General features: G+C 44.2%; 1 protein-coding gene across 1 annotated transcript in view; it reads left to right on the top strand.

Moving 5' to 3' along the window:
- Window positions 1–27,742, top strand: part of LOC126176796 (neprilysin-4-like) — a 796,156-nt gene that overhangs the window by 638,158 nt on the left and 130,256 nt on the right. The window contains exons 8-9 of the mRNA XM_049923974.1: window positions 2,623–2,835; window positions 9,447–9,557. Of these exons, the coding sequence (XP_049779931.1) occupies window positions 2,623–2,835; window positions 9,447–9,557 (324 nt within the window). The remainder of the gene's footprint in view (window positions 1–2,622; window positions 2,836–9,446; window positions 9,558–27,742) is intronic.

The raw sequence follows: 27,742 nt of genomic DNA, 5'->3' as shown, positions 1-27,742 counted from the left end.
CCAAATGTTGTCTTCACACCAAAGGTTCATGTGAGCACATATCAACATCAGAAGGAGCCACGTCTGATGTCAAAAACGCGGCAGGGGCGTGCAGCCAAGAATTGCCATGAGGAAGGAAATGCGCGACAGGTATGTTAGGTGGGGTTGCATGAAATTAGGCGAAACGTCTCAGCGGACACCCATACTTGGTGGGAGACACTACTGCTCATCTTTAAGCGCTCACTGCGTATTCAGTACAGAAAAGAGCGATCTGACGTGCTCTACGGGAGTTCTAGAGACACTGCCCAACACACCTGGTCATCGAATTTTCACTGTCGTTTCCATTTAGTGATCTATCGAACCTTTTAATACCTTTTAATACGACCTGGTGGGGATCACAAACACTCGAGCAGGACTCAAGTATGGGTTTCACCAGTGTTGTACAAGTTGTCTCCCTTAGAGGTGAACGAACGACACTTTCCTAAAATTATCCTAATAAACCGAAGTCGGCCACTTGCATTTTCTACTGCCGTTCTCACATGACCGATCCATTTCCGAATAGCCTTGGTTGTTTCACTCGCCATTTTCTTTTCAGTGGTATGTTGAATGTGTACAAAGATAATTCATAAATTAAGTTACGCCGTATTATGGCACGGCAACAACGTATCATCAAGTGCTGCGCTGTTCTTTAAAGCGACACAGACACATGACAATGTTTCTCACCATAGCCACCAGGTCTCTGTAAATAAGGGTCAGAATGTTGTACAATTGTTCAATGCCTCGACGGTAGAAATCCCCGCCTTGGCCATAGAGCAAATCGAGAACAATCCTTTGGCATAGAGCCAATCGAAAACCACGTTGTGAACGTCCTCATCGTTGGGAAATATCTTTCTCTCCAAATATCTTTCAGCTTTCCGAAAAGACGGACATGGCTTGGTGCGGAACCTGACTTCCCAATCAGCATCACCCACATCTGTGCTGCGTGTGTTGAACTGATGGCATCGTTTCACTATGGCTGCACGTGGCATAGCATTTTATTCACCTGTCGCCAGAGTGACCCGGTGCATCTCGGTGCACTTTTCGTTTTGTCCACAGGAATCACGTTGTCCCGCTTATTCAACTTTGGAATGAGTTTTCAGACGCTGCGCCACCTCACTCCCGCACTGTGTTGCACCTGTTATCCGTATAATAGCAGAACCGTGTGTGCTGGAAACTCCAAACATGTACTATCTTCTGACAATGTGCCATTTTTCTTGTTGGGCTACTATCTCAGTGTGGTATCACAAGTGTAACTTACTTTCTGAAGTGCCTACGTATCAGATGTAAAAGGTTTGGAAATAAATGTTCAGGAAAACTGCCATACGTTTCTAGAGTTGTAAAATACCACAGGCTACCATGGAGTATCATTACGTAAGCGCAGACTACGTTAATTTTTTTAGTAGCTTTGGCCAGTTAAGGTCGTACGCGCTTTATCTGTACATTAGGTATGTCACATACCCATCCGGTGTTGTCTCATAACGATCGCTTTCATTACGTTTGCAATCAACGACTTACTAGATTTTTCTAAAAAACGGAAACTCTCAGCCGTCTGGATATCGAGTGAGGATATATAAAGGGCCAGGTAATTTCCAGGATATTTTCTTTCTACATAGTTATCCTCTTGTCTGTCGGTTAAAAGTAAATATTATTTATAGCAAAATTGAAACTGTCAATTTTTACTTCAGGTTTTTGTTCGAAAATAGTCGATTTGTAAAGTGAAATAGGGGGATGTTGTAGTAAAAGTAAAGAAAACAATACGGCTTTATCTCGCAACGCTAGAAAACGCAATTTCCTCAACAAGAACCGCATGACAAAAATATATCAAACATCGCATCAATACTTTGTCGAACTTATATCAAACATGTTTCTGATACTCATAACTAAATTTAGCGTTTAGCCGGCCGATGTGGCCGAGTGGTTCTAGGCGCTTCAGTCCGGAAGCACGCGGCTGCTACGGCCGTAGGTTCGAAATCCTGCCTCGGGCATAGATGTGTGTGATGTACTAAGTTTTGTTAGGTTTAAGTAGTTCTAAGTCTAGGGGACTCATGACTTCAGATGTTAAGTCCCATAGTGCTCAGAGCCATTTGAACCATTTTTTCGTGTACTTGCACCAAAAGTAATTGCTTCGTTTACATAAAAGCGCAGAAGTTACGCGATCGACTAATTTTTATTAGTTATAAAATGCAATTTATATTGCGTAAGGATATAAAAATGCATAGCGGAGTAAAAGCTAATGATGTGCTGTTCTGTGTTAATGATGTGATGTGCTGTGCTTCGACTCCCAGTTTCTCTGTTACACATTCTTTCCCTTCAAATGCTACACTACCAGACTCTACTAGTTTCACTCCCCCAATGAGAGCGTCTTCAGATACACCTTCAAATACTCGTTACCCTGATGGCAACTCGTTAAAGTTTGAAATCTCTGCTCAGCACCACCACTGAAGCAAAATGGTGCAAGCTGGGTGCGCATCCTCCTTACAACATTCTGTGTCGACGACTGTGCTGACCAGAGGGTAGGGATGCCTGCGTCTACCAGGTTCGGAAGTGCGCTGCACAGCCACGTGGCCCGCGGACTGCCAGAGTGTGCACCCTGCCTGCCCCCAGGTGGACCAGGTGGCGCCGGGCATCAGCGAGCGCTACCTGCTGGAGCCGGCGCGCTTCGCCACCGAGCTGTCCGAGTACCGGCGCTACGTGCGCGACATGGTGCACGCGTTCGAGAGGCGGCTCGACAACAGGGTCGAGCCCGAGGACGACATGGAGGCCTTCGCCGAGGGCTTCGCCGACGAGATCCTCACCTTCAGCACCGAACTAGCCAAGGTGAGCCGCTGCCTGCCGCGCCAACATAGTCTCCAAATCTCACAGTCGCGAATAAAAACACTCACCCATAAAATGCAGAATTTGTTTCTTTTATTACGTAAGTATGTGCTTTGATCACATAACATATTATTATACTGTTGTTGTTTTGGTCTTCAGTCCTGAGACTGGTTTGATGCAGCTCTCCATGCTACTCTATCCTGTGCAAGCTTCTTCATCTCCCAGTACCTACTGCAACCTACATCCTTCAGAATCTGCTTAGTGTATTCATCTCTTGGTCTCCCCCTACGATTTTTACCCTCCACACTACTGGCCATTAAAATCGCTACACCAAGAAGAAATGCAGATGATAAACGGGTATTCATTGGACAAATATGTTATACCAGAAATGACATGTGAATACATTTTCACGCAGTTTGGGTGCATAGATCCTGAGAAATCCGTACCCAGAACAACCACCTCTCGCCGTAATAACGGCCTTGATACGCCTGGGCGTTGAGTCAAACAGAGCTTGGATGGTGTGTACAGGTACAGCTGCCAATGCAGCTTCAACAAGATACCACAGTTCCTGAAGAGTAGTGACTGCCGTATTGTGACGAGCCGGTTGCTCGGCCACCATTGACCAGACTTTTTCAGTTGGTGAGAGATCTGGAGGATGTGCTGGCCAGGGCTGCAGTCGAACATTTTCTGTATCCAGAAAGGGCCGTACAGGACCTGCAACATGCGGTCGTGCATTATCCTACTGAAATGTAGGGTTTCGAAGGGATCCAATGAAGGGTACAGCTACGGGTCGTAACGCATCTGAAATGTAACGTCCACTGTTCAAAGAGACGTCAATGCGAACAGAAGGTGACCGAGACGTGGAACCAATGCCACCCCACGCCATCAGGCCGAGTGATACGCCAGTATGGCGATGACGAATACATGCTCCCAATGTGCGTTCACCGCGATGTCGCCAAACACGGTTGCGACAATCACGATGCTGTAAACAGAACCTGGATTCAGCCGAAAAAATGACGTTTTGCCATTCGTGCACCCAGGTTCGTCGTTGAGTACACCATCGCTGGCTCTCCTGTCTGTGATGCAGCGTCAACGGTAACCGCAGCCATGGCCTCCGAGCTGATAGTCCATGCTGCTGCAAACGGCGTCGAACTGTTCGTGCAGTTCATTGTTGTCTTGCAAACGTCCACATCTGTTGACACAGGGATCGAGACGTGGCTGCACGATCCGTTACAGCCATGCGCATAAGATGCCTGTCATCTCGACTGCTAGTGATACGAGGCCGTTGGGATTCAGCACGGCGTTCCGTATTGCCCTCCTGAACCCACCGATTCCATATTCTGCTAACAGTCAGTGGATCTCGAACAACGCGAGCAAAAATGTCGCGATACGATAAACTGCAATCGCGATAGGCTACAATCCGACCTTTATCAAAGTCTGAAACGTGATGGTACGCATTTCTCCTCCTTACACGAGGCATCACAACAACGTTTCACCAGGAAACGCCGGTCAACTGCTGTTTGTGTATGAGAAATCGGTTGGAAACTTTCCTCATGTCAGCACGTTGTAGGTGTCGCCACCGGCGCCAACCTTGTGTGAATGCTCTGAAAAGCTAATCATTTGCATATCACAGCATCTTCTCCCTGTCGGTTAAATTTCACGTCTGCAGCACGTCATCTTCGTGGTGCAGCAATTTTAATGGCCAGTAGTGTAACATTGATTACCGGTTTCGACTTTGCAGTCATCATCACCTCTTGAAACGTAGAAGCGACATGTAGACGCGTGAGCTATCTGCCTACATGTCGCTGGTATATTTTTAGATCTGATTATGGCTGAAAAGCCCAAACCAGTAATAAGTTTTAATAAAATATGACCAAAACATTGACTTTTATAATCCAACGCAATACAAAGGTCTCCGCCCTCATCAGGAAGTACCCATATCATCATTTTGCACGTTTCTTTTACTCCAGTCTGTCATAAGTCTGAAAACAACAAATTTTTAAAGCCGCAGATTGCAGCAAAAGAAATAAATTTTCCAGATTCTCTCTCTCTCTCTCTCTCTCTCTCTCTCTCTCTCTCTCTCTCTCTCCCTCTCTCTAACAAGTGATACAAGAAAATCGATGCACTGCAGCCAACACAGTCCTATTCACTGGTCGGCTTTCTTGAATACAGGGCCGTCATTGCGTGCTTCCACTGCAATGGAATGTATCTGCTTCTACAAGACATCTTCATAAACGTTGTAAATCTTTCGGTCTTAATCTGGAATCAAATGGAGTAGTATTATAGCACTCTGTAGGTATTTTTATCTTTTATCTGTTTTAAAGCTAGTACTAATTCCGCCGGCTCTTTGTTACGCGCTACAGTATATTCTGTGCACGTTCTACTTCTTCCTTCACAGTTTTCCAAAGATCCTCCTAGTATGCTAATCACTGCTCTTATTGCGTTATCTGGATTATTTCATTGTCCCTCACCTGTCTGTTGAGCTGTTTCAATATCCTGTAAGCACCGTTCTGCCACCCGCGTACGTATGTTTCAGTACTACATATGTAAGTGCAAGTAATAGTAGGTACGGTGATGAATATAGGGCACTTCAGAAATACCAATCTAATTAAGGCTGTGTCCAGCAGTTTCTTCGTTAAGTTTTACTCGCACGTGATGATACCTTACAGTGATGTGTAGCAACTGCGCAGAAGGAATCAAATCTGAAGAAGTTGACTGTTCAGGTGCCGAGCAAGCAATAACAAGTCATGGTTAGCGAATGCGATGGAAAAAATAAAACAAATTGACAGGAATGAGTAAAGGATTATGTAACTTTTAAAGCATACTAAGGAAATGATATTAATAAGTGATTCGAGACTTACGAATGTTTTCTGCAGTGGTAGTGATTTTACGCAACAAACATTTTAAATATAAACCTTCTCTTCAATTATTTTTCTTTCATCGAACATACAATCCCAAAAAAGCAGGTGTTGACAGATTTGAAAATTACCGAACTATCAGTTTAATAAGTCAGTGCTACAAAATACAGGGTGATTCAAAAAGAATACCACAACTTTAAAAATGTGTATTTAATTAAAGAAACATAATATAACCTTCTGTTATACATCATTACAAAGAGTATTTAAAAAGGTTTTTTTCACTCAAAAACAAGTTCAGAGATGTTCAATATGGCCCCCTCCAGACACTCGAGCAATATCAACCCGATACTCCAACTCGTTCCACACTCTCTGTAGCATATCAGGCGTAACAGTTTGGATAGCTGCTGTTATTTCTTATTTCAAATCATCAATGGTGGCTGGGAGAGGTGGCCGAAACACCATATCCTTAACATACCCCCATAAGAAAAAATCGCAGGGGGTAAGATCAGGGCTTCTTGGAGGCCAGTGATGAAGTGCTCTGTCACGGGCTGCCTGGCGGCCGATCCATCGCCTCGGGTAGTTGACGTTCAGGTAGTTACAGACAGATAAGTGCCAATGTGGTGGCGCTCCTTGCTTCTTGTTCGAGCTGAGGGAACAGCCAATTCTCTAACATCTCCAGATACTGTAGTCCAGTTACAGTAGCACCTTCGAAGAAAAAGGGACCAAAAACTTTATTGGCTGAAATGGCACAGAAAACGTTCACCTTAGGCGAGTCACGTTCGTACTGAGTTGTTTCCCACGGATTCTCAGTGCCCCATATACAGACATTGTAATGGTTGACTTTCCTGTTAGTGTGGAAAGTTGCTTCATCACTAAGCACAATCTTTGAAACGAAAGATTCATCTGTTTCCATTTGAGCAAGGATAAAATCACAGAAATCGATTATTTTAGTCTTATCAGCTGCAGACAGTGCTTGAACCAATTTCAGACGATAAGGTTTCATAACTAACCTTTTTCGTAGGACTCTCCATACAGTTGACTGTGGAATTTGCAGCTCTCTGCTAGCTCTGCGAGTCGATTTTCCTGGGCTGCGAACAAATGCTTGCTGGATGCGTGCTACATTTTCATCACTCGTTCTCGGCCGTCCAGAACTTTTCCCTTTGCACAAACACCCATTCTCTGTAAACTGTTTATACCAACGTTTAATAGACCACCTATCAGGAGGTTTAACACCATACTTCGATCGAAATGCACGCTGAACAACTGTCGTCGATTCACTTCTGCCGTACTCAATAACACAAAAAGCTTTCTGTTGAGCGGTCGCCATCTTAGCATCAACTGACGCTGACGCCTAGTCAACAGCGCCTCAAGCGAACAAATGTACAACTAAATGAAACTTTATAGCTCCCTTAATTCGCCGACAGATAGTGCTTAGCTCTGCCTTTTGTCGTTGCAGAGTTTTAAATTCCTAAAGTTGTGGTATTGTTTTTGAATCACCCTGTACTAACGCGAATTCTTTACAGACGAATGGAAAAACTGGTAGAAGCCGACCTCGGGGAAGATCAGTTTGGATTCTGTAGAAACCTTGGAAGACGTGAGGCAATACTGACCCTACGACTCATCTTAGAAGAAAGATTAAGGAAAGGCAAACCTACGTTTCTAGCATTTGTAGACTTAGAGAAAGCTTTTGACAATGTTGATTGGAATACTCTCAAATTCTGAAGGTGGCAGGGGTAAGCTACAGGGAGCGAAAGGCTATTTACAATTTGTACAGAAAGCAGATGGCAGTTATAAGAGTCGAGGGGTATGAAAGGGAAGCAGTGGTTGGGAAGGGAGTGAGACAGGTTTGTAGCCTATCCCTGATGTTATTCAATCTGTATATTGAGCAAACAATGAAGCAAACAAAAGTAAAGTTCGGAGTAGGTATTAAAATCCATCGAGAAGAAATAAAAACTTTGAGCTTCGCTGATGACATTGTAATTCTGTCAGAGACAGCAAAGGACTTGGAAGAGCAGTTGAACGGAATGGACAGTGTCTTGAAAGGAGGATTTAAGATGAACATCAACAAAAGCAGAACGAGGATAATGGAATGTAGTCGAATTAAGTCGGGTGATGCTGAGGGAATTAGATTAGGAAATGAGAGACTTTATGTAGTAAAGGAGTTTTGCTATTTGGGGAGCAAAATAACTGATGATGGTCGAAGTAGAGAGGATACAAAATGTAGACTGGCAATGGCAAGGAAAGCGTTTCTGAAGAAGAGGAATTTGTTAACATCGAGTAAAGATTTATGTGTCAGGAAGTCGTTTCTCAAAGTATTTGTATGGAGTGTAGCCATGTATTGAAGTGAAACATGGACGATAACTAGTTTGGACAAGAAGAGAATAGAAGCTTCCGAAATGTGGTGCTACAGAAGAATGCTGAAGATTAGATGGGTAGATCACGTAACTAATGAGGAGGTATTGAATAGAATAGGGGAGAAGAGGAGTTTGTGGCACAACTTGACAAGAAGAAGGGACCGGTTGGTAGGACACGTTCTGAGGCATGAAGGGATCACAAATTTAGCATTGGAGGACAGCGTGGAGGGTAAAAATTGTAGAGGGAGACCAAGAGAAATAAACTAAGCAGATTCAGAAGGATGTAGGTTGCAGTAAGTACTGGGAGATGAAGAAGCTTGCACAGGATAGAGTAGCATGGAGAGCTGCATCAAATCAGTCTCAGGACTGAAGACCACAACAACAACAACAACAACATATGCGTATTAAAACACCCTCAAATTTAAAAGCCAGGACGTCCAATCCACTAACTATAATATGAGAAAAAAGATAAAAAGTCGATAATTGTGTATCAACGTTTACAAAAACTTGACATATACATATTGCATATATCGAAATTTGAAATTGCTTCACATTCTTTGTAAATTTACCACACCTTAACTTCGTTGTTAAGTGCCTTTTATATATGCAGCTGGTCGATGGAAAAAGTCTTTAACGAAAATTTCATATCTTAACCAATTCGTGTCTCAGAAAATTTGAGTATTCTCAGAACCTCTCGTCCTAAAGAAGAATTTAAGCCTTTTGACTCAAAAGTTAAACTCAAAAATTCATTAAGAGACGGGAATTTTGAAATATAATATTCCTGACTGACCACTTTGAATGCACTAGACGCTCGTTAGTTCTCTGAAGAACTCAAAACAAAAAAGTTTACAGAAATCAGTATTACGTAAGTTATGTCCCAGACGTTTTACAAGCAGTTCCTTAGCACCCCCGTGTTTTACTATGGCTTACTATGGCATGTCCTTACCATCGTAATTCACGATAGGTGCCATGTTCAGTCGCTCCACACTGTAAAATGCAATATTATCAAGAACCGCTGTTTTGTTCCTTGCCTTTTCCTCTTGCTTTAAGTTGATACCAGCTTCCTACGTACATTATTACTATTATTGTCGATCATTGCCGCCCAACCACCGGTTCTCTCTCTCTCTCTCTGTCTCTCTCTACATAGAACACACACATACACGTTATTCGTGAAAAAAGGACATCATTTTTGATAATAGTTCCCCCCCCCCTCTCTCTCTCTCTCTCTCTCTCTAGACAATAGACACAGACAAACGCACACACACACACACACACACACACACACACACACACACACACACACACTCACATTATAAGTGGAAAAAGGAGCCCATTCTTTTGTAAGCAGGCAAAAAAGAAAATGGGTGATTTCAACGTACAACTGAGGTCTGTTTGCCGACAGATAATGACATCGGCGGAGGCACGGAGGGACACCCGCAGCCTGTTCCACGAGATGCACATTCCAGACCTCCAGCTGCTTATGGACGCTCCAGGCGACGGCAAAAACCCAAAGGTAAGTACAAACAATATCCAGACTGTACCAGCAGGACACGCGAATACCTTCACACAGCATAATAACACCAGATCAAACTTTTTACTATTGACCGTCTACAGCAAATAAGGATATTCATTCAAAAAAACCTGCATTCCAGTTTCTGAGCTACTGTAAGTGTATACAGAGCATAACTACAGCACTCTGGTACAGAACATCACTCGTATCTACTCTGCTGTGGAAGACACGCAGCCCACAGAACAAGGCGTATTCCCCAATGGCTATACGACAATTGATGCTGTACACACCGTGCATCAAGCAGTTACTAGAGCCAAGGAATACGAAATGTCACTGGGCGTTGATTTTAAAAAGGCTTTTGATTCTGTCAGCCACATTGCAGTCATATAGGCAGTGACCCTAAAAGCAAGGTACGTAAACATGTTATAAAACATCTACGATACCTCGATGGTTTCCGTCAGCGTAGGAAAATGAAGCAAGGTTACACTAATCTGCGAAACCATCCAAGGCAGTCGTCGAGAATGCTTTGTTTAAGATTATTATTTGAAAATAATGAGGAATTAGAAAAAGTGGGAAAAGACTGACTAACTTCAGAATTGCTGATGATATAGTAATCCTAGCCAACAATATGACAGAACTGCAATCTTCTATACAAGATTGATCAAACAGTTGCGAGAAAGTGGGCCTTAAGATATATCTGTCCGAAACAACTACTATGCGCAACAAGATCAGTAATAGTGAACAACAACCGTTTAAAAAATGTTGACGAGTATGTTTAAATGGAAGAGTTAATTGACATCTAAGAACACTTGAAACCTGATGCTTCACGCCTATTCTAGCTATGTTGCAGGGCTTATCGAAGAAACGCAACCATTTTTAAATCTAATATGTCACTAAACTTACAAATGTTTGTTTTTCCTGGATTAAGATATAAGACATTAAGAAACCTGGATTTTACACGAGGTTTTCAAAATAAAACTTCGAACAGCCCAGAGAGATAGGTCTCGCTAAAAATAGATCAGAAAAGAAGTAAAAACAAAAGGGCAATAACAATAGTCCAGGATGTTCGGGAAATAGAGATGGGCAGGCACGAAGAAATGACTGAAGACGGAGAAAGCCTCAAAGTGAAGTCCCAGAGAAAGACGAAGACCACAAAGCTGTTGGCATAAGAAATGATGAAAGTCACGTGCTTCAGTTGGCAGAGGACGGCAGGAGAAAGAAAATAGAGACTTAAATTGAGCCACGTAAAGGTTAAATTAACTGAACAATAATAAAATAAATACGTTATGAAAAAGATTCTATACCGTCTTTGCCAGCTGTTGGAGACAGAGGGGTGTGAGGGTGGCAAGGGGTAGGGGTCGGAGGGGAGTGCAGAGGCCATACAGCTGGAAGGGGCGATATTAATTACGGCCTGTATCAGACGGCAGCTGTTCCATTAGCTAAAGGTGCCAGTGCAGTGTTCCCGTTTCGCACATAGACACAACGCAGCAACTAATTACGCTCTGAGGTTTTCGCCTGCAGGTGATTTTATTATTTGGCGCTGATGGCTTTGGTACTGGAAGCAGAGCAACCAATAACTACTTTTTTTGTGTTTCTGTGTTTCGTAAATTCTGCATTTCAGAAAAGACTATTGCTCTGCTGGTAGTATATTATTAATTTAAAAATCCCCGTTAGAAATAAGTCCCGATCATCCACACTGTCGTAAGTATGTTCCAATGTTCAGTTGCAGAGCACATTAACTCAAAAAACGAGTACAAAAATGCAGCAGGACAGTCGAACCACAAATGAATGTTTTCGATATGGATGTATCCCAGTCCCTACCAGGCGCAGTTCCTGAGAAGGCAACCTAATATATAGAGCCAGGTGGGTCGTTATAGCAAAGTAAGGCTGAACGAGGGCCACAGTGAAACTCGTCAGCAATCGATTGTAATAACTGTGATTTCAGTAACGTAATTAAAACGACCGCGCCGCGCGGGGTAGCCGAGCGGTTTGGGGCGCCTTGTCACGGTTCGCGCGGCTCCCCGCGTCGGAGGTTTGAGTCCTCCCTCGGGCATGGGTGTGTGTGTGTTGTCCTTAGGGTGTGTTAGTTTAAGTTAGATTAAGTAGTGTGTAAGCTTAGCGACCGAAGACCTCAGCAGTTTTGTCCCATAGAAGTTACGACAAATTTCCAGTTTCCTGAAACGACCGCTTTCTTGAAATCTATAGACTTCACGCTACTGAAGCACTGTGATGTCAACTTTATGCTATTCTGTCGAAAAGTGACGCGGTGAGATTGTGGTTGTATAAAAATATGGTTTAATTATTACAATTCATTAAAAACAGAAATCAGTCATTTTTAATAATAACGCTTTTTATTAAGAACAAATAGCGTCATTATCGGCTTCGAACCTACAGTTTTATCTTCAGGTGGCTGTCCACGTTTAAAAATCGATTTAGCTTACTTTGATTATTACGAAAATGACGGCTATTCTTCATTGTGACAAAGTTATCCCCACCCCTCTTGGAAGCATCACTCCAACGAAATACAGCAAACATCGTATGTACACTCTAAGCTGAGTGTAGTTTTCAACGTCAAAACCCGTCTGACAATGTGCCTGCCGGCTCGAAACGAGTAACGGCACAATTCGTTCATAATGACAGTGGCACGTAGCGTGCCCTCCGCCACACACCGTTGGATGGCTTGCGGAGTATAAATGTAGACGTAGATAATAAATGGTATCATTGAAAGTGACTGGTTGTAAGAATTAACGGAGTGGCATCGAATTTTTCGAATCCACAATAAACTGTAGTTTCCCTACAACTGGCTAAGTAAGTTCGTTGTAAGGTTAGGAGAAGACAGGAATACAGCAGGGTACAACATTTGATCAAAAGCATCCTGAGACCCGTATGTAATGCGGAATTGACTACTATGTGTCACGTGAGTCGGACCTGACAGTATAAAAGGATGCAGGGAGGATTGTGTTGTCAGTAGGGAATTAACAGTACAATGTTTCGCTCGGGAGAGCTGAAAGAAAGGGGGCTAGTCATTGAATGTCACCTGGCCAACAAATCTATCAGGGACATATCAACCCATCTAAAACTGCACAAGTCGACAGTTCGTGAAGTGATTATGAAGCGGAAACACGAAGGAACAATTGCAACTAAAGCAAGGTCAGGCGAAACCTCATGTATTAACGAACAGGGACAACGGAGCACTACGGAGTGTGGTTTTAGAAACATCCCATAAAATCGTCGAAAGTAATCACTCGAGAAGTAAAAAATGGTGCCAGCTATCCAGCTAGCACAATGCCAGTGCTCACGTAGTTTAAAAGAGGGGGATGCCATGGTCGAGCATAAATTACTCTAGTCCAGTGCATCCCAATCTTCCTTGGACCATCACCACTGAGTACAATCAGACATTAGCTGGTACCCACACCCCCCACACTCTGCCGTCTTTTCTACTCGTACGTCTATCTAAATCTACATGGATACTCTCTAAATCACATTTAAGTGCCTAGCAGAGGGTTCATCGAACCTCCTTCACAATTCTCTATTACTCCAATCTCGTATAGCGCGCGCAAAAAATGAACATCTATATCTTTCCGAGTGAGCTCTGATTTCCCTTACTTTAAGGTGGTCATCGTTTCTCGCTATGTAGGTCGGCGTCAACAAAATATTTTCGCATTCGGAGGACAATGTTGGCAATCGGAATTTCGTGAGAAGATTCCCCCACAACGAAAAACACCTTTGTTTTAATGAAGTCCATCCCAAATCCAGTATCATTTCAGTGACACCCTCTCCCATATTTCGCGATAATACAAAACGTGCTGCCCTTCTTTGAACTTCATACTCCGTCAATCCTATCTGGTTAATGATCCCACAGCGCACAGCAGTATTCTAAAAGAGGACGGACAAGCGTAGTGTAGGCAGTCTCCTTAGTAGATCTGTTACATTTTTCTGCGTGTCCTCCCAATAAAACGCAGTCTTTGATTAGCCTTCGTCACAACATTTTCTGTGTGTTCCTTCCAAATTAAGTTGTTCGAATCGTACTTCCTAGGTATTTAGTTGAATTTACAGCGCTTACACTTTACTGATTTATCGTGTAACAGAAGTTTAACGGATTTCTTTTAGCACTCATGTTGATGACCTCACACTTTTCGTTGTTTAGGCTCATTCGCCATTTTTCGCACCATACAGATATCTTTTCCAAATCGCTTTGCAGTTTGTTTTGATCTCCTGATTACTTTAAAAGTCGATAAACGACAGCGTCATCTGTAAACAACCTAAGACGGTTGGTCAGATTGTGTCCGAAATTGTTTATATAGATCAGCAAAAGCAGATGGCCTATAACACAGCATTGGGGAACGCCAGAAATCACTTCTGTTTTACTCGATGATTTTCCGTCAACTACTGCGAACTGTGACCTCTCTGACAGGAAATCATGAATCTAGTCACATATCTGAGACGCTATTCCATGTTGTTGTTGTGGTCTTCAGTCCAGAGACTGGTTTGATGCAGCTCTCCATGCTACTCTATCCTGTGCAAACTTCTTCATCTCCCAGTACCTACTGCAACCTACATCCTTCTGAATCTGCTTAGTGTGTTCATCTCTTGGTCTCCCTCTACGATTTTTACCCTCCACGCTGCCCTCCATACTAAATTGGTGATCCCTTGATGCTTCAGAAATGTCCTACCAACCGATACCTTCTTCTAGTCAAGTTGTGCCACAAATTTCTCTTCTACCCATCTAATCTTCAACATTCTTCTGTAGCACCACATTTAAAAGCTTCTATTCGCTTCTTGTCCAAACTATTTATCGTCCATGTTTCACTTCCATACATGACTACACTCCATACAAATACTTTCAGAAACGACTTCCTGACTCTTAAATCTGTACTCGATGTTAACAAATTTCTCTTCTTCAGAAATGCTTCCTTGCCATTGCCAGTCTACATTTTACATCATCTCTACTTCGAACATCATCAGTTATTTTGCTCCCCAAATAGCAAATCTCCTTTACTACTTTAAGTATCTCATTTCCTAATCTAATTCCCTCAGCATCACCCGACTTAATTTGACTACATTCCATTACCCTCGTTTTGCTTTTGGTGATGTTCACCTTATATCCTCCTTTCAAGACACTGTTCATTCCGTACAACTGCTTTTCCAGGTCATTTGCTGTCTCTGACAGAAATACGGAATCCATTTGAAATCCGTTGTCAGAAGCACTCAACACATCATACGAGTAAAGAGCTAGTTGTATTTCACAAGAACGATGTTTTCGAAAGCCATGCTGACTGAGTGTCAATAGACGGATTTCTTCGAGGTAATTCATAATGTTGTGACGAAATATATCTTCCAAAATCCTACTGCATATCGACGTTAATGATATGGGCGTGTAATCTAGTTGCCCCTCCCCCACATTATCACCACCTTAGCACCAAACTAAACTGTAGAATGAAAGACTTTTCTTGGAACGCTTTTATTTTTGAAATGATGAAAGATGAATAATATTTAGTTTTGCGTGCGCGCGCCCGCCTCTTTGTGTGTGTGTGTGTGTGTGTGTGTGTGTGTGTGTGTGTGTGTGTGTGTGTGTGTTATAATTAATGACGAATGAATTTATGGTGCGTCGCAAGTTCTACCCAGAATTCCTTCTCCAAAAAAGAAAGCTAACTATCCACAGTCCTCTCTATTACGGAACTTGGTTGACCTGAACACTGCAACCCGATTTTTGCTCGAAAAAATTCAGATGGGTGCTCTATTCTTACTGTTCGTAAAGATGTTGGAATTCTGAGGAAATTAAGCAACGGGGAAACAACGATGGTACATAAGATGTGCAAGAAACAAGAGAGGAAAACAAGAACTGAAGTCCAAGAATGAAGTGCTCAGATTGCATTGGGTATAAAAGCACTTTCCCAGACTGAAATCAGGGAAGAGTTTTCTCCGAACAACTGAAGCAGTTGTATCATTACTTTCCGCTCACCGAACGGAACTGTAGCGAAACAATATACCTACAGGGGATACTCAAAACATAAAGAAAAAGTTTCATCTGGTTTTCCATCTGTCGCTGCTGCATAAAGTCACTTGGCATGCACAGGCATTGCGGGAGCCACTACACCCATCAAACAAAAACAACAAGAAAAAATACTTTGCCCTTGCGTTATCTAGGCACGGACTCGTGTTTCAGTAACTGTTGTTCAACATCGATTAGAATGGACAGGGACTGTGATTGCTATGTTCGGATGAGGGCTGAGTTGGCATCCCTTCGCTCACAGTTGCAGGCGGCGCTGACTTCGGTCGCGCAGCTTGAGGCTGTTGCCAATGGGCACCGCTGTGGGGAGCCGGACTTGGGTATCACGGGGATGTCAACCTCGTCCCGTCAGTCCCCAGATCGGTCTGCCGCTGTGGTTGCCCCGGTTGCTGCCCCCAGTGAAGCTGAGCCCTCGCCTGTGGTTGATTGGGAGGTCGCTCCAAGTCGTGGCAGGCAGCGAAAGACGTCCCCGTAGGCTGATCAGAAAGCCTCCCCGGTGCGTGTGACAAACAGGTTTCAGGCACTGTCTCTGGCTGAGCCAGATGCAGCTGCCTGCCCTGTTTCAGAGGATGATTCTCAGCCTTCAAGGTCCGGGCAATCGCAGAGGGTGCGCTTATTGGTAGTTGGGAGCTCCAATGTTTGGCGCGTAATGGGGCCCCTTAGGGATATGGCGGCTGAGGAGGGGAAGAAATCCAGTGTGCACTCCGTGTGCATTCCGGGCGGAGTCATTCCTGATGTGGAAAGGGTCCTTCCGGATGCCATGAAGAGCACAGGATGCAGCCAGCTGCAGGTGGTGGCACATGTCGGCACTAATGACGTGTGTCGCTTTGGATCTGAGCAAATTCTCTCTGGATTCCAGCGACTATCTGATTTGGTGAAGGCTGCCGGTCTTGCTTACGAGATGAAGGCAAAGCTCACCATCTGCAGCATCGTTGACAGAACCGACTGCGGACCTTTGGTGCAGAGCCGGGTGGAGGGTCTGAATCAGAGGCTCAGACGGTTTTGCGACCGTGTTGGCTGCAGATTCCTCGACTTGCGCCATAGGGTGGTGGGGTTTCGGGTTCCGCTGAATAGGTCAGGAGTTCACTACACTCAGCTGGCGGCTACACGGGTAGCGGAGGCTGTGTGGCGTGGACTGGGCGGTTCTTTACGTTAGGAGGCCTCGGGAAAGTACGGGGTGGGCTGCAATCTCAAAGGGTGCTTGGCTAATACAGGACGTGCTTGGATCAAGGAACAGTCGGAATTGTAGTTGTAAATTGTTGTAGTTGTGTTGGGAAAGTCCCTGAGCTTCAAGCGCTAATAGAAAGCACAGAAGCTGAAATCGTTATAGGTACAGAAAGCTGGCTAAAGCCTGAAATAAGTTCTGCAGAAATTTTTACAAAGTCTCAGACGGTGTTCAGGAAAGATAGATTAGGCAGGATTGGTGGTGGAGTGTTTGTGTCTGTCAGTAGTGGTTTATCTTGTAGTGAAGTCGAAGCAGATACTCCGTGCGAATTGGTATGGGTGGAGGTTATACTTAACAGCCGAACTAAGTTAGTAATTGGCTCCTTCTACCGACTCCCAGACTCCGATGATATAGTTGCTGAACAGTTCAGAGAAAATTTGAGTCTCGTAACAAATAAATACTCTACTCATACGGTTATAGTTGGTGGGGACTTCAACCTTCCCTCGATATGTTGGCAAAAATACTTGTTCAAAACCGGTGGTAGGCAGAAAACATCTTCCGAGATTGTCCTAAATGCTTTTTCCGAAAATTATTTCGAGCAGTCAGTCCACGAACCCACGCGAATTGTAAATGGTTGCGAAAACACACTTGACATCTTAGCCACAAACAATCCAGAGCTAATAGAGAGCATCATGACTGATACAGGGATTAGTGATCACAAGGTCGTTGTAGCTAGGCTCAATACCGTTTCTTCCAAATCCACCAGAAACAAACGCAAAATAATTTTATTTAAAAAAGTGGATAAAGTGTCACTAGAAGCTTTCCTAAGAGAGAATCTCCATTGCTTCCAAAATATGCAAATGTAGACGAGATGTGGCTCAAATTCAACGATATAGTAGCAACAGCAATTGAGAGATTTATACCTCATAAATTGGTAAGAGATGGAACTGATCCCCCGTGGTACACAAACAGGTCCGAACGCAGTTGCAGAGGCAACGGAAAAAGCATGCGAAGTTCAGAAGAACGCGAAATCCAGAAGATTGGCTAAAATTTACAGACGCACGAAATTTGGCACGGACTTCAATGCGAGATGCCTGTAATAGGTTCCACAACGAAACATTGTCTCGAAATTTGGTAGAAAATCCGAAGAAATTCTGGTCGTATGTAAAGTACACAAGCGGCAAGACGCAGTCAATACCTTCGCTGCGCAGTGCCGATGGTACTGTTACCGACGATTGTGCCGCTAAAGCGGAGTTATTGAACGCAGTTTTCCGGAATTCCTTCACCAGGTAAGACGAATGGAATATTCCAGAATTTGAAACACGAACAGCTGCAAGCATGAGTTTCTTAGAAGTAGATACCTTAGGGGTTGCGAAGCAACTCAAATCGCTTGATACGGGCAAGTCTTCAGGTCCAGATCGTATACCGATTAGGTTCCTTTCAGATTACGCTGATACAATAGCTCCCTACTTAGCAATCATATACAACCGCTCGCTCACCGATAGATCTGTACCTACAGATTGGAAAATTGCGCAGGTCGCACCAGTGTTTAAGAAGGGTAGTAGGAGTAATCCATCGAACTACAGACCTATATCATTGACGTCCGTTTGCAGTAGGGTTTTGGAGCATATTCTGTATTCAAACATAATGAATCACCTCGAGGGGAACGATCTATTGATACGTAATCAGCATGGTTTCAGGAAACATCGTTCTTGTGCAACGCAGCTAGCTATTTATTCGCACGAAGTAATGGCCGCTATCGACAGGGGATCTCAAGTTGATTCCGTATTTCTAGATTTCCGGAAAGCTTTTGACACCGTTCCTCACAAGCGACTTCTAATCAAGCTGCGGACCTATGGGGTATCGTCTCAGTTGTGCGACTGGATTCGTGATTTCCTGTCAGGAAGGTCGCAGTTCGTAGTAATAGACGGCAAATCATCGAGTAAAACTGAAATGATATCAGCTGTTCCCCAGGGAAGCGTCCTGGGACCTCTGCTGTTCCTGATCTATATAAATGACGTGGGTGACAATCTGAGCAGTTCTCTTAGGTTGTTCGCAGATGATGCTGTAATTTACCGTCTAGTAAGGTCATCCGAAGACCAGTATCAGTTGCAAAGCGATTTAGAAAAGATTGCTTTATGGTGTGGCAGGTGGCAGTTGACGCTAAATAACGATCAGTGTGAGGTGATCCACATGAGTTCCAGAAGAAATCCGTTGGAATTCGATTACTCGATAAATAGTACAATTCTCAAGGCTGTCAGTTCAACTAAGTACCTGGGTGTAAAAATTACGAACAACTTCAGTTGGTAAGACCACATAGATAATATTGTGGGGAAGGCGAGCCAAAGGTTGCGTTTCATTGGCAGGACACTTAGAAGATGCAACAAGTCCACTAAAGAGGCAGCTTACACTACACTCGTTCGCCCTCTGTTAGAATATAGCTGCGCCGTGTGGGATCCTTACCAGGTGGGATTGACGGAGGACATCGAAAGGGTGCAAAAAAAGGCAGCTCGTTTTGTATTATCACGTAATAGGGGAGAGAGTGTGGCAGATATGATAGGCGAGTTGGAATGGAAGTCATTAAAGCAAAGACGTTTTTCGTCGCGGCGAGATCTATTTACGAAATTTCAGTCACCAACTTTCTCTTCCGAATGCGAAAATAATTTTTTGAGCCCAACCTACATAGGTAGGAATGATCATCAAAATAAAATAAGAGAAATCAGAGCTCGAACACAAAGGCGTAGGTGTTCGTTTTTCCCACGCGCTGTTCGGGAGTGGAATAGTAGGGTGACAGTATGATTGTGGTTCGATGAACCCTCTGCCAAGCACTTAAATGTGAATTGCAGAGTAATCATGTAGATGTAGATGTAGATGTACCTCTGGTCCTTCCCATATACATTGACCACATTTTAATAGTAATAACGCAGTTTTAATGCACAAGATCTCAGATTTCAGTGTCGATGAACAAGCTGGTAGCTACCGTATAAGCTACTAACAACACGGGATGGAAAATTTAGACAGTAGATTGGGAAAACAACGGCAATTTTTTTCAGTACTATGTTGAGTACACTGGAATTAAACGCTCTATCGACGTTTAGGACAACAGGGGTTGAACACTGACTCAGGTGGTCAATGGTTGTGGAAGACTGAAGGCGGGAGAGGGGGGGGGGGGGGGACGGGAGGGTGACTGTAATACTAAAACACTGCATAGGAATACATCCTGTATCGTACGCCTTGAGTTCGGAATTAGAAATGCACTGAGAGATATCATTGTTGGCGCCAATGTAATCTCTGCCCACAGTCGCCACTGCTGCTCCAGTTAGATTTGTGTGACTGATACTGCCAATAGCTGGGTATTTCATAGTGACTTAACGCGATAAAGTTCAATACAACAAAATTCGTCGCGAAAAACTTCGCGATTGTAAACAGGTACTTCTTAAAAGCCGTCACTCTTTGCGTTGTGTCGGTTTCGATTCACGGCCGGGCCTGGGATTTTCTCCGTCTGGGGACTGGCTGTTTGTGTCGTCCTCATCGTTTCATCGTCATTCGGGAAAAGTGGCGAGACTGGACAGTGAAACGAGTCGGAATTTGTACGGACGCTGATAACAATGCAGTTCAGCGTCACGCAAAGCAAATATCATCATCGTCATCATCATCTTTACCTTGTGGCTGCTAATTTTTATTCAAATTCATTTGTGTACCTGATGTTATGCATACAGCCATCAACGATGCTCAAAAATATTGTTTATCAAGTGGCAACTACGTGCTACATCGTAATACTGTGTATTGTGTAGCATACCAGGTTTTCTGTTCGTAATGTTTCGTCAACCGGAGTTATTAGTGTTGGTGCGGTGTCGAGCTTTTGCGCTGAGTGGAATTCTTCGCGTGGCTACCATCGTTGGTTGGTATTGCATTGTCACGACTGAAAAGAAGATTACGTGGGGGCTCTGTAAAAGAGCGACATGTCATTCTCAATGGAGAGAAGTTTTCGAAGTAAGAGTGATTTCAAGTGTGCCACAGGAGAGTGTCGTAGGACCATTGCTATTCACAATATATATAAATGACCTTGTGGATAACATCGGAAGTTCATTGAGGCTTTTTGCTGATGATGCTGTAGTATATCGAGAGGTTGTAACAATGGAAAATTGTACTGAAATGCAGAAGGATCTGCAACGAATTGACGCATGGTGCAGGGAATGGCAATTGAATCTCAATGTAGACAAGTGTAATGTGCTGCGAATACATAGAAAGATCCTTAATCATTTAGCTACAATATAGCAGGTCAGCAACTGGAAGCAGTTAATTCCATAAATTATCTGGGAATAGGCATTAGGAGTGATTTAAAATGGAACTGGATAAATGATGATGACGTCCTCTTGGGTAAAATATTCCCGAGGTAAAATAGTCGCCCATTCGGATCTCCGGGCGGGGGCTACTCAAGAGGACGTCGTTATCAGGAAAAAGAAAACTGGCGTTCTACGGATCGGAGCGTGGAATGTCAGATCCCTTAACCGGGCAGGTAGATTAGAAAATTTAAAAAGGGAAATGGATAGGTTAAAGTTAGATATAGTGGGAATTAAACATGGTCGATAAATAGTTTGGACAAGAAGAGAATAGAACCTTTCGAAATGTGGTGCTACAGAAGAATGCTGAAGATTAGATGGGTAGATCACATAACTAATGAGGAGGTATTGAATAGAATTGGGGAGAAGAGTAGTTTGTGCCACAACTTGACAAGAAGAAGGGAACGGTTGGTAGGACATGTTCTGAGGCATCAAGGGATCACAAATTTAGCATTGGAGGGCAGCGTGGAGGGTAAAATTCGTAGAGGGAGACCAAGAGATGAATACACTAAGCAGATTCAGAAGGATGTAGGTTGCAGTAACTACTGGGAGATGAAGCTTGCACAGGATAGAGTAGCATGGAGAGCTGCAACAAACCAGTCTCAGGACTGAAGACGACAACAACAACGACCTTATAAAACTAATTGTCGGTAAAGCAAATGCCAGAATGAGATTCATTGGAAGAATCCTAAGGAAATGCAGTCCGAAAACAAAGGAAGTAGGTTACAGTACACTTGTTCGCCCACTGCTTGAATACTGCTTACCAGTATGGGATCCGTACCAGATAGGGTTGATAGAAGAGATAGAGAAGATCCAACGGAGAGCAGCGCGCTTCGTTACAGGATAATTTAGTAATTGCGAAAGCGTTACGGAGATGATAGACAAACTCCAGTGGAATACTCTGCAAGAGAGACGCTCAGTAGCTCGGTACGGGCTTTTGTTGAAGTTTCGAGAACATACCTTCACCAAGGAGTTCGAATGTTTAAATGTGTGTGAAATCTTATGGGATTTAACTGCTAAGGTCATCAGTCCCTAAGCTTGCACACTACTTAACCTAAATTATCCTAAGGACAAACACACACACCCATGCCCGAGGGAGGACTCGAACCTCCGCTGGGACCAGCCACACAGTCCATGACTGCAGCGTCCCAGACCGCTCGGCTAATCCCGCGCGGCCACCGAGGAGTCAAGAAGTATATTGCTCCCTCCTACGTATATCTAGCGAAGAGACCATGAGGATAAAATCAGAGAGATTATAGCCCACACAGAGGCATACCGACAATCTTTCATTCCACGAACAATTCTAGACTGGAGTAGAAGGGAGAACCGATAGAGGTACTCAATGTACCCTCCGCCACACACCGTCAGGTGGCTTGCGGAGTATGGATGTAGATGTAGATGTAGATGTAGACATAGTGTACAGACTGCAAAGATTATGGTTTGAGAACACCATCTTGTCAATTGTAATTAATTGTGACTATTGTTGAAGAGGAAAAAAAAGTCTCACCTGACGTCCATGGTGAGACTTAATACAGCTGAGAATAACCTGTCTTTCTACTCTCGTTATCAAGTCAATGACATGGCGTATTAGTGGTTTATGAGAGGTTCCGGAATGTGACTTCGATGACGATTTCTTGTCCTACTGTTTTCGACAAATTAAGCCGATGATACACTCCTGGAAATGTAAAAAAGAACACATTGACACCGGTGTGTCAGACCCACCATACTTGCTCCGGACACTGCGAGTGGGCTGTACAAGCAATGATCACACGCACGGCACAGCGGACACACCAGGAACCGCGGTGTTGGCCGTCGAATGGCGCTAGCTGCGCAGCATTTGTGCACCGCCGCCGTCAGTGTCAGCCAGTTTGCCGTGGCATACGGAGCTCCATCGCAGTCTTTAACACTGGTAGCATGCCGCGACAGCGTGGACGTGAACCGTATGTGCAGTTGACGGACTTTGAGCGAGGGCGTATAGTGGGCATGCGGGAGGCCGGGTGGACGTACCGCCGAACTGCTCAACACGTGGGGCGTGAGGTCTCCACAGTACATCGATGTTGTCGCCAGTGGTCGGCGGAAGGTGCACGTGCCCGTCGACCTGGGACCGGACCGCAGCGACGCACGGATGCACTCCAAGACCGTAGGATCCTACGCAGTGCCGTAGGGGACCGCACCGCCACTTCCCAGCAAATTAGGAACACTGTTGCTCCTGGGGTATCGGCGAGGACCATTCGCAACCGTCTCCATGAAGCTGGGCTACGGTCCCGCACACCGTTAGGCCGTCTTCCGCTCACGCCCCAACATCGTGCAGCCCGCCTCCAGTGGTGTCGCGACAGGCGTGAATGGAGGGACGAATGGAGACGTGTCGTCTTCAGCGATGAGAGTCGCTTCTGCCTTGGTGCCAATGATGGTCGTATGCGTGTTTGGCGCCGTGCAGGTGAGCGCCACAATCAGGACTGCATACGACCGAGGCACACAGGGCCAACACCCGGCATCATGGTGTGGGGAGCGATCTCCTACACTGGCCGTACACCACTGGTGATCGTCGAGGGGACACTGAATAGTGCACGGTACATCCAAACCGTCATCGAACCCATCGTTCTACCATTCCTAGACCGGCAAGGGAACTTGCTGTTCCAACAGGACAATGCACGTCCGCATGTATCCCGTGCCACCCAACGTGCTCTAGAAGGTGTAAGTCAACTACCCTGGCCAGCAAGATCTCCGGATCTGTCCCCCATTGAGCATGTTTGGGACTGGATGAAGCGTCGTCTCACGCGGTCTGCACGTCCAGCACGAACGCTGGTCCAACTGAGGCGCCAGGTGGAAATGGCATGGCAAGCCGTTCCACAGGACAACATCCAGCATCTCTACGATCGTCTCCATGGGAGAATAGCAGCCTGCATTGCTGCGAAAGGTGGATATACACTGTACTAGTGCCGACATTGTGCATGCTCTGTTGCCTGTGTCTATGTGCCTGTGGTTCTGTCAGTGTGATCATGTGATGTATCTGACCCCAGGAATGTGTCAATAAAGTTTTCCCTTCCTGGGACAATGAATTCACGGTGTTTTTATATCAATTTCTAGGAGTGTATATTGCCTAAAAAGTGCGTTCTGCAACAACTTAAATTAAAAAAAAACTATTCCGAAAGAGTTAATTGAAGTGAACTGTAATAACTAAAATAATCTAAACACAACAAAAGTATTGAGAATGTAAAATTATAGCTTTTACTTAAGAATGAAGCGAAAGATGGTTCAAATGGCTCTGAGCACTATGCGACTCAACTTCTGAGGTCATCAGTCGCCTAGAACTTAGAACTAATTAAACCTAACCAACCTAAGGACGTCACACACATCCATGCCCGAGGCAGGATTCGAACCTGCGACCGTAGCGGTCGCTCGGCTCCAGACTATAGCGCCCAGAACCGCACGGCCACTCCGGCCGGCGAAGCGAAAGACAAACTGGCCTATTGTAAACGAATGTGAATAAAAACTGGCTGTTACAAGCGGAAAAATGACAACTTTTAATATGTCTGTCGAGGCTGCTGAACCACCATATAAGAAAACCTATAAATGAGGATTTTCAAAGCTGCTCTTTGGAGGTACGAGCTGTGTGCCTAACCAACGCTTCAGTTTCGTCGGTGTTTCCTAAATACAACACTCTCTCTTATATCATGTTATTTGTTGTGGTGTTTTATGTTGTGTTTCAATATTATTTGGACGAGATTTTTGTCTGTACTGTAATATTATTTGGACGAGATTTTTGTCTGTACTGTTGCGCTTTCAAGTGATGCACTGTTAACTAAACTCACCATTTGCTTAATATTTTGAGTGACGGAATCTTGGTACACCGTTGTTGAAGCTCTTTAATTGAGAGTTCTTGAGTATGTAAAAAATGCTCGTGTGACCTCAGGTTCGTTCGCCACGTCTTCAGTGTCTCTCCAAACGCACGTCAGCGTAGATGTCTGCAACTCTCTAGATATTCATGAGAATGTAATGGTAGACGAATAATTAATTTCGAGTCTCACCTATTAATGAGTTGAGATGAGCTCTTCTATTTCTTTTGATACAATACAATACTGTCTATCTATAGAGCTGTAGTAGTGTCAAACGTTTCAAATGTCTGTAATGACTATGGGACTTAACATCTGCGGTCATCAGTCCCCTAGACTTAAAACTAGTTAAACCTAACTAACCTAAGGACATGAAACACATCCATGCCCGATGCAGGATTCGAACCTACGACCGTAGCAGCAGCGCGGTTCCGGACTGAGCGCCTAGAACCGCTCGGCCACAGCGTCCGGCAGTTGTTTCAAGATAACCTTAACGAGAACAATAGTCAGAAGAACAATAGTCAGAATAATTAACATTCCAACATCGCACAGTGTCAAACACTCATTTCACTAATACAACTATTCATGTTAAATTATGCCATTACAAAAGCGCCTTCGCCTGTTACTAATTTTGCATTTAGGACACTATTGTCTCGTGATTTTGACGGTTGTTGGAACGCCGCCTGACAAAGTTGTTGCAGTCTTCAGTACTAACAACAAGTGCAAGCTACACCGCATACTCCTTCTGCTACTCGCTAAATGAGTGTAATTCTGTATTCACTTCTGATCACAACTTATTTCTTTCATCTTATCCATCCCTAATCCCAACCAAGATATCTGCGTCTTTAACGGCGTTCTTCTTCATCCCTAAGGACAGCTCTGAATTGAAACCGAAAAGACTCTGATTTAATGGGTTTTAATATTCATATTCCCTGTCGTCCTCGGTGCTTGTTCTTCCGGATAATTTAAATGGATTTGGTGTCATGCCAGGGGGACCGAGCGCAGAGCGGTAATAATTTTACGGAGATACTTGCATCTTGTCGCAGAATTCATTAATTTTTCTTTGTTATGGAGAAATGGTCAAAATGACGCATTAAGCGGTTTTCTTGAGACGTTCTTAGCCTGTTGTAAAAGTAAGAAAAAGAGGGAGTGAATTCCTCGGAAACTCTTTGCACCCATTGAGACTCACCTCCTCCGCGTTTAATACATTCCGTGCAGCGCTGCTCTGTGATTTATGTCTTCCATGTAGAACGATCTGTAAGAGGCGCTCTGGAAAGGAGAAAGAAAGAGAGAGGGAAATCTCGTCCGGGGCTTTGAAAACCTCTGACTCGACGAAAAATATGGCGCGAGCTAATGCAAAGACGAAGGGCTCCTGCTCAGTTCAGAAGGACGGAAAAGAGCGTGCAGGAGAGCACATAAGGCTACTGTCGCAAGTATATCTAGTAATACGATACTGTCATCCACATATGCATTTACATCATACTCCGCAAGCCACCTAACGGCGTGTGGTGGAGAGTAGTTCTAGTAGCGTTAGCTATTTCTCCCTTCCCTATTGCACTCGCGAACTATCGGTAAGTTTCTCTATTGGTTCCGATTCCTCGAATTTTCCTGTTAAGGTAATTTCGCGAGATGTATGTAGGACGAAGCAACATGTTGTCCGACTGGTAAAAGTGCTCTCTCGAAATTTCAATAGTAAACCTCTCCCTGATGCAAAACGCCTCTCTTGTAATGTCTGCCACTGTAGTTTGTTGAGCACATACGTAACGCTCTTGCGCCGATCTAAAGGCGTCGTGACGAAACGCGGCGCTCTTCGTTGTATCTTCTCTATCTCTTCTATCAGTCCTACCTGGTAAGGATCGCAAATTGATGAACAATACTCAAGAATCGGTCGAACATGCGCCTTGTTAGGCACTTCCTTCGTGGACCAGTTTCATTTGCTTAACGCTCTTCCTATGAATCTCAATTTTGCATGTGCTTTTCCTGTTGTTTGTTTTATGTTTTCATTCCACTTAACGTCGCTCTGGATTGTTACTGTAGGTACTGTTTCGTGCAATTCGCCGTCAATCGTATAGTTCTACAGTGTTGGATTTCTTTTGCTGTGTACGCACAATATGTTTGATTTGTTTACATTGAAGGTCAGTTGTCAGAGCCTGCACCACTCATCAACCTTTGCAGGTCGTTGTGCAGATCTATACTGTCTTCTAACATTGCTACTTTCTTACAAGCAACCACATCATCTGCGAACGGTCTTAAGGAGTTTATGACGCTTTGTACTAGATCATTTATAAACACTGTAAACCATAACGGTGCCGGCCGAAGTGGCCGAGTGGTTCTAGGCGCTACAGTCTGGAACCGCGCGACCACTACAGTCGCAGGTTCGAATCCTGCCCCGGGCATGGATGTGTGTGATGTTCTTAGGTTAGCTACGTTTAAGTAGTTCTAAGTTCTAGAGGACTGATGACCTCAGCAGTTAAGTCCCATAGTGCTCAGAGCCATTTGAACCATAACGGTGCTATACTACCATCACACTTCCTTGGGTTACGCCGTAAATTATCTTTACATCTGTCGATTTTGTTCAATTAAGAGTGAAGCGTTGAGTTGTATCTACAAGGATGCCTTGAATCCAGTCGCAAATCTGGTCTGATACACAGTAAGCTTGTTTTTCCATTAAACTGCACTGCGGACCGGGTCTAGTGCCTTCTTGAAGCCAAGCACGACGGCAGCAGCCTTAGCGCAGTCGTCTACACCAACATGGATCTCATCGAGCAACAGAGCGAGCTGAGTTTCGGAAGATCTATTTTAGCAAAATTTTTAAAGAGATTTTCGTTCTCCGAAAA

The sequence above is a fragment of the Schistocerca cancellata genome, chromosome 3, assembly GCF_023864275.1.
Source record: "Schistocerca cancellata isolate TAMUIC-IGC-003103 chromosome 3, iqSchCanc2.1, whole genome shotgun sequence".
Lineage (NCBI taxonomy): Eukaryota > Metazoa > Arthropoda > Insecta > Orthoptera > Acrididae > Schistocerca > Schistocerca cancellata.
Note: the sequence above shows the minus strand (reverse complement) of the source record. Positions and strands in the feature narration are given on the sequence as shown.